The sequence below is a fragment of the Coffea eugenioides genome, chromosome 6 (genome assembly GCF_003713205.1).
Source record: "Coffea eugenioides isolate CCC68of chromosome 6, Ceug_1.0, whole genome shotgun sequence".
Taxonomy (NCBI): Eukaryota; Viridiplantae; Streptophyta; class Magnoliopsida; order Gentianales; family Rubiaceae; genus Coffea; species Coffea eugenioides.
In genome coordinates, this window is record NC_040040.1 from 31,626,536 (window position 1) to 31,641,506 (window position 14,971).

Below are 14,971 nucleotides of genomic sequence, written 5' to 3' on the forward strand. Positions count from 1 at the left end.
GAGCTAGGCTCAAGCTCGCTTGACTAAATAGACAGCCTTGAAGTGTGCTAAAACTTGACTTGCCAAATGGGACATGTGAATCAAATTCGAGCTTGGGCTCGACTTGTTTATCACAAACTAGCCGAGCTTGCACGAGTTCGAGCTCGAGCTCGAAATATCTGTCAAATAGTTTTAATGTCAATTTAGGAAACAAACGCCACACCTGTCCAAAAGTTAACCAAACTACAGCCAAATAACTATATAAAACAATGCTAGATAACTAAAAATTTGACCAAGAAAGGTCTAGCTTCACAAATCGCAAGAAAGGTCCAGCTTCACAAGTCTAGCTCCACAAACCACAAGAAAGGTCCATCTTTATTTCAGGAAACAAATTCAACAAGAAACAAAATCACATATTCCAGAAAATAGCCTTTAGATGTTAGGAAGATCAATTTCTTCAATTGTAGATGATTCAGGAACATTGAATGGTTCCTACAAAATGAAAACAAGAAAGGTACAACTTCTAACAAGGTAAAATGAGGTACCAAAATAAACCAGTAATAGAAGACATATTTTACTTACACGAGACTTGTTTTTTAACTCATGAAGATTGCGGATCAAATCATTGCCACAAAGTAGCATTTGCACATTTTCAACCGACATAGAAGCACGCCGATCATTGATTCTATATGAGCTGCTAACTCTCATACCTTTGCATGATTATAGGAAAAATTAGTGATAGAAGTTATATCGTCCAAGGGTCCTTCGGTGAAGGATAAGACCTACTGCCTCTTTCTAATTTCCTTCCCAAGAGCCAACTTCTTTTGTAGACAATTTTTTAGGTGACACTTGTGTTGAAAAGTGGCTCCAGATGTACTTTTGGCAAACAGCTCCTTGCAGTGATTGCACTGCACTTTCAATGTTCTACTGGCCTGCTTTACTATTGTCATATCCTCCCATATTGTTGACTTCTTTTTCCTTTGCTTTTTGTCAAATGGTTTTGCTCCTTCATCAGAACTTTTTTGCTCTGTTTCTGCTCCTTCATTTGGCTGCTCTAAAATATCTCAATCTAGCTCTTCTTCGCTCATCTCATCAGCACTTTTCTCCATCTCAAGTTCTTGATCTACAACTTCTTTTCAAACCTCCATAACAGGATTTGATGATGATCCTTGGTGTGAATGAAATGAAAGACTGTACATACCTATTTTTTTAAACGAAAAAAAACCAATCAATTTTTTGTTAGCATGATCCAAAAAAGAAAGGAAAATAGCTGTGTATTGTCATTAATTATGAATTGCCATTTTAGTCACATAAAATTATGCATTGCATAACTGAGTTAGACTTTCTATGGTAGACAAAGTAGCTGTAAAGTAATTGGCCACAAAATGAATAGTATAAAAAAGTTTGCATAGCCAACATCCTCAAAATAGAGGAACATTTATGAAATTCCACAAAATGAGTGGAAGGAGCATAAAGAACAGCAATAACGAACATTTATGAAATTTCACAAAATTATTTGGCTAAGTAAGAAAAGATTATATAAAGTCCAAAAAAAATAACCCAAATACTAACCCTGATGAGATTTCGGTTAGAAAATAACTTGTCATCCTTAAAAGTCTAAGGCCTCTAGTTATCAATGTTCATAAAAAGCTCATCTAAAATTGCAAAAGGGATATTTAACATGAAACTTTCTTGTGCCACGCCTGGGAAAACTACTATTAAAATTAAAATGCTACTTCAGACACCTAGGCATCACCAAAATTATGTAGCTTCAAAATTCATTTCTATCCAACTTCATGTCTACTAAAAACTTTTCCAAGCACCATTGAATAGTAGAAAGATTTTATAGGCAACTTGATGTAGTCAAAAATTTTCAGTAATGAGGACTAATAATAGAACTAAAGTTAAAATACTGTAGGCTATAAAAGAAAGTCAGGTAGAGCAAATATGCTAGGCAAACACACTAGGTGTAAGTATGGAACAAAACTCATCAAAATCCTGGAGGCAATGATGTAGGAATGAAGTTCAAACAATTTATTAGGGACACCTTCTCAACAAATTGCAAATCATGCTAGATAGTACATTTAGGGAGGAAACTCGAATAAGTTATGTAAAAATTAACACTCAAGGCCTTAATCATTAGCGTGCACACACACGCACACACATATATGTGTATATATATGAAAGATTTAGATTTGTTATGTGATATAATTTATTTATACAAATGTTCATTAACACTCAAAGCACCATTGTATCCAAAAATTCTACTTACTAGAAATCTTGCATAAGTAAGAAAATTTCTACTTATCAGAAATCATGGTGGTTTTGTGAACCAGCCAAATTGGACTGGTTAGTGGTCACTGGTCAATGGTTGCTTGCAGTGATTTTTGTTGGAGATTGGAAAGCAAAAATGGCTAGAGGTCCAAGGTTGCAATGATTGGTCTTGGCAGTGAAAAATGGAGGACTTCACAGTGGTTGTGGTTACCATGACAAATGGAAAACTTCCTTAGTTCCTCGTGATTGTTTTTGGTGGAAAGCAGAGACGACTGGGCATCCAAGGTTGCGGTGATGGATAGAGGTGGCTGCGACTGGTGGTTCAGTGGTGGTGCAGATTGTTGGTAGTTGTGGACTGTGACGGATAGGCGAAGATGCGGAGACTGAGTGAAATCGAAGAAGAAGAATGATGAAACAAAACCCTAAATCTGAGTTTCTATTCCTTTGACTTATGAAATGACATATATATCCTTCCTTATCGAACCCAAATGAACTACTTGAATAACAAACTATTCAAGCTTGCTCGACTCGTTAATGAATCGAGTATATTTCTAGCTTAGACTCTACTCATTTACTAAAACTGATGAGCCGAGTTTGAGTCTTATCGAGTTGAGCTCAATCAAGTTTTCGAGCTGCTCATTCTATTTAACAGCACTAGGGATGAGTTTATGACCAGTGGTGTTATGATTTCAACTATGCAAAAAAGTGCCAAGGAACTGAATGCTATGTAAAGCTAAGTTCCACATTCCACCAGGCCATGCGAGTTAAGTGTGACGTTCCACCAATGGTATTATGGTTCCAACTATGCAAGAAAGTGTAAAATAGTTAAGTGTTGTGTAGGGTTAAGTGCCACATTTGACCAACGATGTTATGGTTCCGACCATGCAAGATTATGCGAGGATGTGCGAAGGAGTTGAATGCCATACAGGGCTACGTGCCACATTCGACAAGGTGAGTCTATGACTAGCAGTGTTATGGTTCTAACTATGTAAGAAAGTACAAAGAAACTAAGTGCTATGTAGAGCTAAGCGCCATATTCGACTAACAGTGTTATGGTTTTGCCTATGGAAGAAAGTGCAAAGGAACTAAGTGCTGTGTGAAACTAAATGCTGCATTCAATTAGGTGAGTCTATGACCAGCGCTGCTGCTATGGTTCCCACTATGCAAGATAGTGCAAACAAACTAAATGCAATGCGGGGCTAAGTGCTACATTCGACCAGATGTGTTATGGTTTCGACTATGCAAGAAAGTGTGAAGGATCAAAGTGCTGTGCAGGCCTCATTTGACCAATGGTGTTATGGTTCTGATTATGCAAGGAAGTGTGAAAAAGCTAAGTGCTATGGGAGACTAGGTGCTGTCGCACCCCATTTTTTGCGATGGAAAATAAGGTGTTTACAAAAGATGTGATTTTTATTTAAGAATACGTGAAAAGGACCTAGAATAGGACTTTAAAAAATGTGACAGTTTGGGTCCAAAATTTAGTCTAAAAGGGTTTTTAAGAAAAAATAGGAGTCGCCACTTGGTATTGAATTTTGGGTGTACCAAGTCACCCTAAAAATATTTTTGACAAAAATAAAATAAAATAAAACCCTTTTCGACAACTCCAGTTTTTTAAAAAATAAGAGAAAATGAGTTCGGGAGTCACGGTTGAAGAGAGGGAAGGTAAATGTCACGACCCCACCTCCCCCTAAGGCGAACCAGAGGGTTCGGCGGGCCGCCTGCCCGGCTCTCGCCGGGACTCAGTCGTTCACTACAAACCTCAATTAAATACAAGATACGATCTCAAATAAAAATCAAATATCCCAAAACTTTACATATCAAAAGCGAAGCGTCCACGCTTCCACTGCGCCACTCTGATCCTTGATCACAATTATTATACAGGAGGAAGTCCAAAACTAGACTATTACACATCCAATCAATTCTAAACGTTCAATACAATCCCCATATGAATGATTACACAAAAGGAAATCCAAGTTCAATCCATACATGAGATAATCCATGAATAAACACTACAAGCCCTTCCTTCGCCTTGAGCCCTGTGGAGGGGAATAAAACATTTTGGGGTGAGCTAGAAGCTCAGCGAGTAACCAGTAAAATCAGTTATCAAATCAGTTTCACAATCGTTCATTTCAATAATGTCATTTCAATATGGAGTATCAATAATTCAAGAAACATTTACAATGGAAAGCGATAGTAACATTCATGAAAAGGATACGTTCGTTCTCCTGTCATTTCATTGCATTTTGGTTTCATTCGTGCATTCATTCACCCCGTCCCTGGTTTTTGGCCAGGCTCCACCAACCTACAAGGTAATACTCGAGTATACCGAAACGTTCACCCAAGTTCCTAGTCGCCCGACCGAGTCCGCTTCTGGCTCGAGACGACCGGTAACAAGGGGCAATGGCCAGTTCAGCCCAAAAGGCTTACATTCATGCGCAAGTAGCATTTAATCATTAATCATTAAAAGTTTCATATTTATTTAGGTCGAGTGCGATAAAGTACACACTCGCCTAGAAAACTCGTTTTAACAATCATTGAAAGCAAAATCAATAATAACAAGACACTGATATGCAAGCACGCATGATATGTAAGAAAACAGTTCCAAAATTAACTTTGAAAACAGTTCAAAAGTAAATAATGCGGGAAAGCGGTTCAAAAGTAAATTTGGAAACAGTTCAAAAGTAAATAATGCAAGAAACGGATCATAAATAATTTTAGAAATAGTTTGAGGTCACTCACCTCCATGGCTCAGAAATCATCCATTAAATATCATTGCCTTACTCAAATCCAAGTCTTAAATCACAAACTCAATGCAAACAAGTTCCTTCAAAGTTTGGACAGCACTTCCCCTGAATTTGCTTACTTTTCCAGCCATCATGGCTTCATTATAACCTCAGCCAGTCCCAAAGGTACACACACAACAACAAGTTCATCCAATAGCCATTCAGCAAGCTCCAAGTAGTACTAGTACAAGTCAAGCTAGGGAAAAGTCCGGAAATGAAAGTTAAACGCAAAACCAGAAAAACAGTTTTGACGTCATTTTGCGGTAATAGTGCCAAAAGCACTACGATGGTCGGATGAAGATGCAAGACCCACCATTTCGAAGCTAAGAGATAGGGCTACAACAATGTAGAAGGCCACTCAGTCCAAATCCTAGCACAAACCAGAACCAAACCAGAACCGTAATTGCAGGTTTACAAATTACACTATGCTGTAATTAGTCCAACTCAGTCTATACAGGTCCGAATGCAGAAATTCCAAAGGCATATGATAGATAGGAAATCAAGCTACATTTCATCAGAAGACCTCAACCACCAAATCCAAAGCAATTCCAGTCAAAACAGACGATTACAGGCGCAGTTCGGCCATCCTAAAGAACCCAGAACAGCAATAGTAAAATCGACATATCTCATTCTACACTACTCCAATTGCCCTGAAATTTTACATACATCTCAAACACATCAATACCTACAACTTTCATGTTTTAAGAAAAGGCCAATTCGGCCTATAACCATATGATCCAAAACCGGACAGAAAAGGGGGTTATGAAACCCTAACTTTTCACATTTCAATCCAAACCCAAAATTGGTTGCAATTTCCTATCATACACACCTACTAGAGTCATAACCCCTCATTACCAACCATCATAAATAACCACAACACCATGATCACATTAAACCAGAAAATTCCTCAAAAAAATAAAAACTTCACCAATTCATTCCAAACCAAGAAATAAACCACAATTCTCAACACTATAGCCACCATTAGGCACAAATTAAACATCATTAGGTGTAAGAGGAAGTGTAATCATCACTTACCTAGTAAACAAGAGAGAGGGAGTTGTAGAACACCTTAGCTTCCTTAAAAAACTTCACCAAACAACTTACTAGCACCTAATGGAAGACTTTTATGGAGTAGAAACTAGTTGATGCAATTGGTTTGGAAGATTGAGCTAAATGGAAGCTTGAAAATTGGAGAAATCTTCTTCCTTCTTGAGCTTATGAGAGTCGGCCACCAAGGAGTGAAAAATGGTGATTTTTAGTCAATTTTTGAGATATTTAACTTAAGGGTAAAAAGTCAAAAAGTCCAACCAATGAGAAAGTGCCACTTGGCACTCTATTAAATGCATTTCTATCCTTTAAGTCTCTCTCACATCAATCAAATCACCTCCTCTTCTTCTCTCTTAACACTCGATAAATTTCACTCAGTATCCGGAACTTAATCTTATTGGCTGAATTTTTCCGAACTTTCGCACTAGTGGGTCCCACGTCCGATATATATATCCTTAATTTCTCAAAAACTAACCGATACTAGAAAATCATTTTAAAACTATTTTTGCTCATAAACTTTATCTGGGGAATTTTTCTAATAAAGAAAATATAGAAAAGGCGGGCGTTTAAAAAAAAAATAAACCCTAGAAAATTAGAAAATTTCCGGGTTCTCAAACTCATTTTTTTTCGGGGCGTCACAGTAAAGGTTCGATTAACTCAAACCTAAGGCACCCTTTCAATCTAGTCTAAGTTAGTTGCGAGGTTTAGTCAAAATTTTCCTAATCTAACCCTTAATTTTATCACGTTTGGATGTTTCCTACATGGATGCAAATCTAAATTTATAAAATATCGAAAGGGACAAAATATCCATTCAAGGGTTTAATTGATACCAATCGCATTAATTGCGAAGGCCAAAATAATTCCTTGAAGAAGTCACGAGCATGCATGACTGAAATTCAAAGAAAAGAAAAGAAACTTAAATTATATATCTAGATATAAGTGGCCAAAGAATAGGAAATGCAATATAAAGGGTATGGGAGGCAAAAACTCATGACATAATTTTCTTATATAAGGATTAATGGGGTATTTAAACTAAAAAGTTATAATCACCCATTTGCCATGCTTGAAGAATAATTTTCCTAACATGAACAAGCAAATGAACTTACTTATTTTACAATTTCTTAAATGAGGTGCAATCCTAAATGATATGATTAACATATATAGAAGATAGCGGATAATATAATAGGCAATATCATGCAAATGAGAAAAGATCCTAAAAATAAAAAATATACATGAAAATGTAATGAATATCACACAAAAATGAATCTACGCACGAACGATCTAAGGGTCTAGCGTTGGACTAGCCCATTTCTAAAAATCCTTACTAGCGTTGGACTAGCAAGTAAACGGAGGGAGAAGCCACAACTAGTATTGGACTAGTGTGGTGACGTCATGAATTCTTAATACATAGTAAGACAAATAAGGCATAAATTAAAACAAATAAATATGTAAGAGCACGTAGCACATAACACATAAACATAATATCTAGTTGCAAAAATCCTAAGAAAAGCGGATAAAACACATAACACGCAAAAACCTACCTATTACAGTGGGGAATATAACTACAATCTAAAATGGGGAAATAAAAAATCCTATCTACCCGATCTATTACAATAGGGGACCTAATTACAATCTAAAATGGGAAAATATAATAAAACAAATCTAGTTATCCTATCTATTACATTTTTGAGGTATTTAAATGCCTCTCAAATAATTATAAAAATTAACTAAACAAATATAAGAAAATTTGAATGAACATTTAAATCAAATAAATAAAACATATAAACATATAGGAACACGTAGAAGCATATAAGAGCACGTAATTGACATTAAAATAATAATAATAGGGGTACCTCCCTTTTGAAGTAGTGACTAAATGGAGTCAGATTACCCAATTTATACTCAAAATGAACAAAAGAATCATGACACCAATTTAATTGAAAATAATAATAATGATAAAAATACTAAATTCACATTAATATGTCAAATATAAAGAAACTTAAGAACATCTAAAAATTACAAGTTAAATATATTCAAAACTAACATAATTAGCTACTAAAGAAAAGAAATAATCATAACAAAAAGAGTCAAAATTCACTAGGAACTAAATTGCAGAAATTGAAAAACTTTTGGGGTTAACAATATAATTTTTCCAAAGTTTAGAGGCCAAAATGAAATGGAAGATAAAGTTCAGGGACCAAAGTGTAATTAATTTAAGAACCTAAGTGAAAGAAATTTAAAATGTTCTGGGCCACAGTAAAACTACTCCAAAGATCAGGGGCTAAAGTGAAAATTTTGGTTTCTGATTTGGGCAAGAAAAAGGCATCGGGCCTTTCTTTTTGTTGTTGCTTGGGCCGGAATTCCTAAACCCAGCCGAAAGTCCAAGAGAAGCGAGCAAGCCAGCCCGTCTTTTTATCACTCAAGCCCAATCAAAAAATGCATGGACTCTGTCCTCCTAGCCCAAACCGAAATCCAAAAGAAATAAATCGAAACCCATCCCAAAAATAACCACAAGCCCACCTAAAAAAAAATTAGCCCAAACCTTTTTTTTTTCTCTTCTTTTCTTTTTCTTTCATTCTTTTCTCTTCTTCTTCTTTTTCTTCTCCTTCCCTTTCGTTTCTTCTCCTTCTTGTCTGGCCTGGCCAGCTAAAGCTTCTTCAGCCAGCAGCTACTTCTCCGGTCGCAAAAAAAATTATCAAAATACACACCCCAACTCGATTTTTCGTGTAGATTCCATTTTTTAAGTTATTTTTTACAAAAAAAATGACCTCAAAGTGGCCAAAATAACAAAAGACAACCCAGTTTTTATTTTTTCAAATCACTATATTTTTCACTAAAAATCATAAAAATTATACCATAAAACTCCTTACAACTTCTACAATACAACTATGATTTTAATTTGACAAGAAAACAACATCAAAAGCCTAAATTAAAGCAAAAAAACCCCTAAATGAAGAAAAATACTTCAATGCCTGTAAAGCTCAAAACTCCAAAAATTTTAGATAATTCAACATTTTCGGACCTTGTGCCAGCTACAATCACCTATTTTGACGAAAATATGCACAATGGATTCACTAACTTAACTCATATTTTCATTGTGGCATTTTATCAAACAAAAATAAGGCATTTACAAGGCCATTTCTCTTTTCTTAATTTTTGTTCATGGCTTATTCCGAAAAAATACAACAACACCAGCAACCAATTTATTTCACAAAACCCACAAAACTATTGATCATCAAAGTCGAAGAAAAGAAGAAAAAAAACCGAACCTGTTTGCATTAAATAAGGATCAACTAAATCTTTGCCAAATTTCCAGGAGCTATCTCGTTGGAATCAAAACAAAAAATAAAAGGAGAGACTTACAACGGTTTTACAATGGAGATTATTATGGCAGTGGTGGTGGTAATGGCACTAGCAGCGGCTTTCATCTGGAAGCCTGGAAGAAGCTCTCAACTGAGAGCCCTCTTTTCTTTCCTCTGTCAGTGTTTTTTGTTGGGAGCTCCAGGAAAGGCCGAAGTAGGGAGAGAGAGGAGCATTCCCTTTTTTTTCCCCTCCTCTGTTTTTGTCCTCTGCCCGTTGAGAGAAATCAGCCAAGGCCGAGAGAGAGTTTTTGAGGGAGGAAAAGTGTAGTGTTTTCTTTTTTTTGGCTTGTCTTGTCTTGTGAGAGAGAGACCTGAGAGATGTATATTGGGGCCAAAAGTGGAGTTTGTGTGTTTGGTAAGTCAAAATGATGGTTTTCCAAATAACAAGAAATATGCATGAAATAACATGATGAATTTTTACCAAAATGAGAAGAAAGGTCAAATAAGGATGGAGCGTAAAAATGGGTTAATCGTGGTTTTGTTGAAACAAAAATGATTAGGATGATTTTTTATTTCTTGATTTTCTTCTTTCTTTTTTTTTGTTTGTTTATTTTTCTTTTTCCTAAAATAAACCTGCAAAAATGAGAAAAATACACATTAAAATGTAAGAAAATAAATAACTCATTAAATAGAAAAAATTCAAGAAAATATTAAAAATTAACAAAAATTTAGTGTCTACAACTTGCTCCTTTTTGTCTAGAGTTTCGAAAAAACTCAAGACAAAGACATAGACACCAAAATGCTCACCTGCTTCTTCTACCTGCACCTGAGCTAAAACAATCAAGCCAACATTTGGCTATAATTGTTGGGCAAAAATGATGCAATAATGTTACAAAAGACGTGACCGAACTCATATAGAGTTTCCTACGTATCCCGCCATGGAAATCAGGTCAAACGTAGTTCGAATACAAGTGAACCACAATGAAACAAGTACATTGACCATCTGTGATTTTTGCAAAGTCAAAGAAATCTGAGCTCTCAGAACTTCTAAACATGAAATACAAAATGAATGATAAAACACAATTATTAATCAAATTGTCAAGAAAAGTGGGTTGTCATGATTTAGAAAAGATGCGCGGAGAGGTGCCATTACGCTCCAAGAAGGGATGTAGAAGAGTACGCGGTGGACTCTGAGACTCGCCAACAGAAAATTAAATTTGATTGTCCGGAAATAACAGATTGGTGGGATATGACCCAAGCCCAATAAAATAAAACGGTCAGTGGGATTAAACCCAAACCTATCGAGGTTGGTGAAAACGGTCAGTGGGATAAAACCCGAACCTGCGGAGATTGGTGGGATAAAATCCAACCCCAACAAAAATAAAAACGGTCAATGGGATAAAATTCGAACCTGCCGATGTTAATGGGAGAAAATCCAAATCCAACAAAATAAAAATGATCAGTGGAATAAAATCCGAACCTGCCGAGATTGGTGGGATAAAATCTAAATTTAACAAAATAAAAACAGTCAGTGGGATAAAATCCGAACATGCTGAGGTTGGTGGAATAAAACTCAAACCCAACAAAATAAAAAAGGTCAGTGAGATAAAACTCGAACCTGCCGAGATTGGTGGGAAAAAATCCAAACCCAACAAAATAAAAACGGTCAGTGGGATAAAACCCGAGCCTGCTGATGTTGGTGGGACAAAATCCAAGGCCAACGAAATAAAATGGTCAGTGGGATAAAATCCGAGTCTGTCGAGATTGGTGGGATGAAATTCGAGCCCAACAAAAATAAAAATAATCAGTGGGATAAAACCCGAGCCTGCCGAGGTTGGTGGGATAAAATTCAAATCCAACAAAAATAAAAATGATCAGTGGAATAAAACTCGAACCTGCTGAGGTTGGTGGGATAAAACCCAACCCAATAAAAATAAAAAAAGGAAGAAATGAAAACATAAGTTCTATGCTATCGAACTGATAGATCAGAGTGCATGTTGCTCAAAAGGTAATAATCCAAGAAAAACTTACTTGGTGGACTTACAACTCTTTTGATTTTTCGAACTTCAAAAGAAAGGGAATAATGATTTTTCTCTTCTTTATTCAGAAATGTACAGCGGAGCTTGGAACTCAATCCTTCTACCGTTTGCCCCAGTGTGAATCATGCTCAACTAAACCAGTATTGTGTCATATAGTTTTTCCTGGAAAAAGGAAAAAAGGAAAAGAAACAACTGTGATAGAAACACTGCCACCACCATGTGATCCCTTTGCCTTGAGAGCCGTGTAAACATGAGTTTCAATATCGACAAATCCCTCCCTTAGGTTCGGTCGACAACCCCTCCAAAATCTTTGCAATTGTCAAATGTCAATTATCCATGCTTTATTATCATAGGACTTTCAATTTCCTGACTCCTTTGGGACAAATTATAGGGGATTGTCTTTTGAGTGAGGCACAATAAATGAGAAATATAAACAATTGAAATTTGTATTATTTATCATGCAATAATGCTGATATGAAATAAACAATTATACATAATAAATAAATAAAATAGTAAATAGAATAGTAAAATAAAATTGTTGAATTTATGAACATAGGTCCAAGGATCAAAAGTTGAATTCATATTTAGAGGACGGCCTTTGATGAAGAGAAATGCTCCATCTGACCCCTTCGACGTCATCCATTTTGGAATTCATTATCGGCAAAAAAACAACAATATAAAAGAGACCCAAATCAACATAGTCACCAGCTTTCAGACCTTAGCATCTTCTTCTGCGTTCATGATCCTCTTGTATTTCAAAACCCTACCTCAGCGCCCTTTCGGGTTTTCACTAAGGTTACCCTCACCCTTTTTTCTTTTTCTTTCTTTTTTTTGTTCTTTTTTTTCATTTTTTTGTGTTCTTTTTTTTTCGTTCTTCTTTTGTTCTCTTTTTTTTTCCTTTTTTTCTTTCTTTTTTTTTATTAGAAGGTGCCCTTTCAAGTTTTTATCTTGAGACATAGACAAGACAATTAAAACCCCAACTGTATCAATCCAGTCATATTTTGAGAATTTGTGACATCAGTGAGATAATCATCTCTGACAATTTCAGAAAAGTTGTATTTACATCATTTGCCAATTAATTAAGAAAAATTTTCCTCAAAGTACTGCAAAAGATGAAAGTTGACAATTTTGGCTCTTATGATTAGAATTGGATAGAGTAATAAAGGAAAGTTTAAAGGTTGAAACGCTTGAAAGGCTTGACAGGGGATCATATGATGGCTTTGCAATCATTTGAGATAGCATTCTTTAGAAAAACTTGCTCCGGTCTAGGGTTGGAAAAAGATAAAATTTTGCCCCAATTTAATTCTAACCAAATTTCTCTATTTTCTTTTGTTTTCTTTTTGCTCTCTTTTTCTTCTTCTTTTTTTTTCTTTTTTTATTTCTCTTTTATTTCTTTTTTTTTCAATGAAACAAAATTGCCCCAATATAGGGTTAGTGATCTTAAGGGACTGCCAAGCGAAAAAAGAAGCTGATTTTGAAAAATCAAAAGGAAAAAGTTAGAGATAGGATATCGAAGTGGAGAAATGGGAGAGAGTCTGCCTTAAATCTGTCTATTGCAGTAATTTTAAAGGAAAATTTTTATAATCAAATGAAAAACTTTTTGCACATATCTGCATTGATTGGTTGGGAAAAAACTTGACCGTTCATTTTCATAAGGATAAGCGCTCCTCCGGATAGCACTTTCTTAATAATGAATGGTTCTTGCCAATTGGGAGCAAACTTTCCTTTAGCCTCCTCTTGCATTGGAAGAATCCGTTTTAAGACCTTTTCTCCAACTTCAAACAAACAGGGCTTAACCTTTTTGTTGTAAACCCGAGTCATTCGTTGCTGATAACATTGTCCATGACAGACGGGATTCAACCTCTTTTCATCAATTTGAGACAACTGCTCATAGCGTTCCCTGATCCATTCAGCATCTTCTATCTGAGCTTCCATTAAAATGCGTAATGAAGGAATTTCAACTTCTGCAGGCAATACTGTTTCCATTCCATACATAAGAGAGTAAGAAGTTGCTTCGGTAGAAGTACTGATAGTAGTTCTGTACGCCATCAATGCATAAGGCAGTTTCTCATGCCAATCCCGGTATGTTTCAGTCATCTTACGAATGATCTTTTTCAAATTCTTATTTGCGGTTTCAACGGCTCCATTCATCTGAGGCATGTAAATGGCAGAATTTCGATGTCTGACCTTAAACTGTTCACATAATCTATCCACCATGTCATTATTGAGGTTCTTAGCAATATCGGTGATCAATGTCTCTGGTACGCCAAAACGACAGATGATGTTATTTTTCAAAAAATTTGACACCACTTTTTTAGTCACATGCTTATAGGATGCAGTTTCAGCCCATTTGGTGAAATATTCAATCCCCACTACAATGAATCGATGCCCATTTGAAGCAGAAGAATCAATTACTCCAATCACATCCATTCCCCAGATCGAACATGGCCATGGAGTTTTGTAGGGGGAGCACGTATGACATCACCATGTATCTGACATTTGACACATTTTTTGACAAAATCTATACAGTCATGCTCCATTGTAAGTCAAAAATACCCTGATCTCATGATCTTCTTAGCCAATAGATGCCCATTCATGTGTGACCCACAAACCCCGCTATACACTTCCTTCATCATATAATCAGTTTTCTCTTCATCAATGCATCTCAGAAGGCCCAAATCAAATATTTTCTTGTATAGCACTTCTTCGTTCAAAAAGAATCTTGATGACATTCTGCACAAGAAACTTTTTACGACAGAATCAGCATCAGAAGGGTAGGATCCCGTTTTCATGAATTCTTTAATGTCATTGTACCAGGGGCGAACATCAGAGACCCTTTCCATAACCAGACAATGCGCTAGCCAATCCTGAAGTCGAATCTGTATAAGCTCAATTACTAGCTCATTTGAATGTTGAATCATCGAAGACAGAGTGGCTAAAGCATCAACAAAAGCATTGCGAGTGCGGGAAATATGTCTGAGTTCTAAATTCCTGAATTTGCTGGCGAAGCTAAGCAAGTTACAATGATACAACATGATTTTTGAATCCCGACTTACCCACTACTTAAGCGTCTGGTGCACAAGTAAATCAGAATCATTGAATGCTATTAGATCCTTGATTTCCATGTCCAATATCATTTTCAATCCAAAAACGTAAGCTTCATACTCGGCCATGTTGTTGGTACATGGAAACAGTAATTTGGCAGTAGCAGGATAGTGTTTTCCTTCATATGACACTAAAACTACTCCAATTTCAGCTCCAAAAGAATTTGACGCACTATCAAAAAATAACCTCGATCCAGGATACTGCTCACTCATATCCTTAACTGCTCCAATAAATAAAATTTTTTCATCAAAAAAATAGGTATGTAATGGCTGGTAATCATATTCTCTTGGATTTTCTGCCAAATGATCTGCTATGACTTGTCCCTTGACTGCCTTTTGTGTTATGAAGACAATGTCGAACTCAGAAAGGATCATTTGCCACTTAGCCATGCGTCCCGTGGGCATTGACTTTTTCAACAGGTATTTTAGAGGATCAGAACGAG

The 14,971-nt window shown here is 36.0% G+C and overlaps 1 protein-coding gene across 1 annotated transcript; it reads right to left on the reverse strand.

The window, feature by feature from the left end:
- Window positions 1-411: 411 nt before the first annotated feature.
- On the reverse strand, window positions 412-13,854 carry LOC113774067 (uncharacterized protein K02A2.6-like). Its single transcript, XM_027318638.1, has 3 exons — window positions 13,212-13,854; window positions 562-689; window positions 412-471 (listed from the first exon to the last, which is right to left on the reverse strand). Exons 1-3 carry the CDS (start codon window positions 13,852-13,854, stop codon window positions 412-414), a joined length of 831 nt encoding a protein of 276 aa, XP_027174439.1.
- Window positions 13,855-14,971: the final 1,117 nt, after the last annotated feature.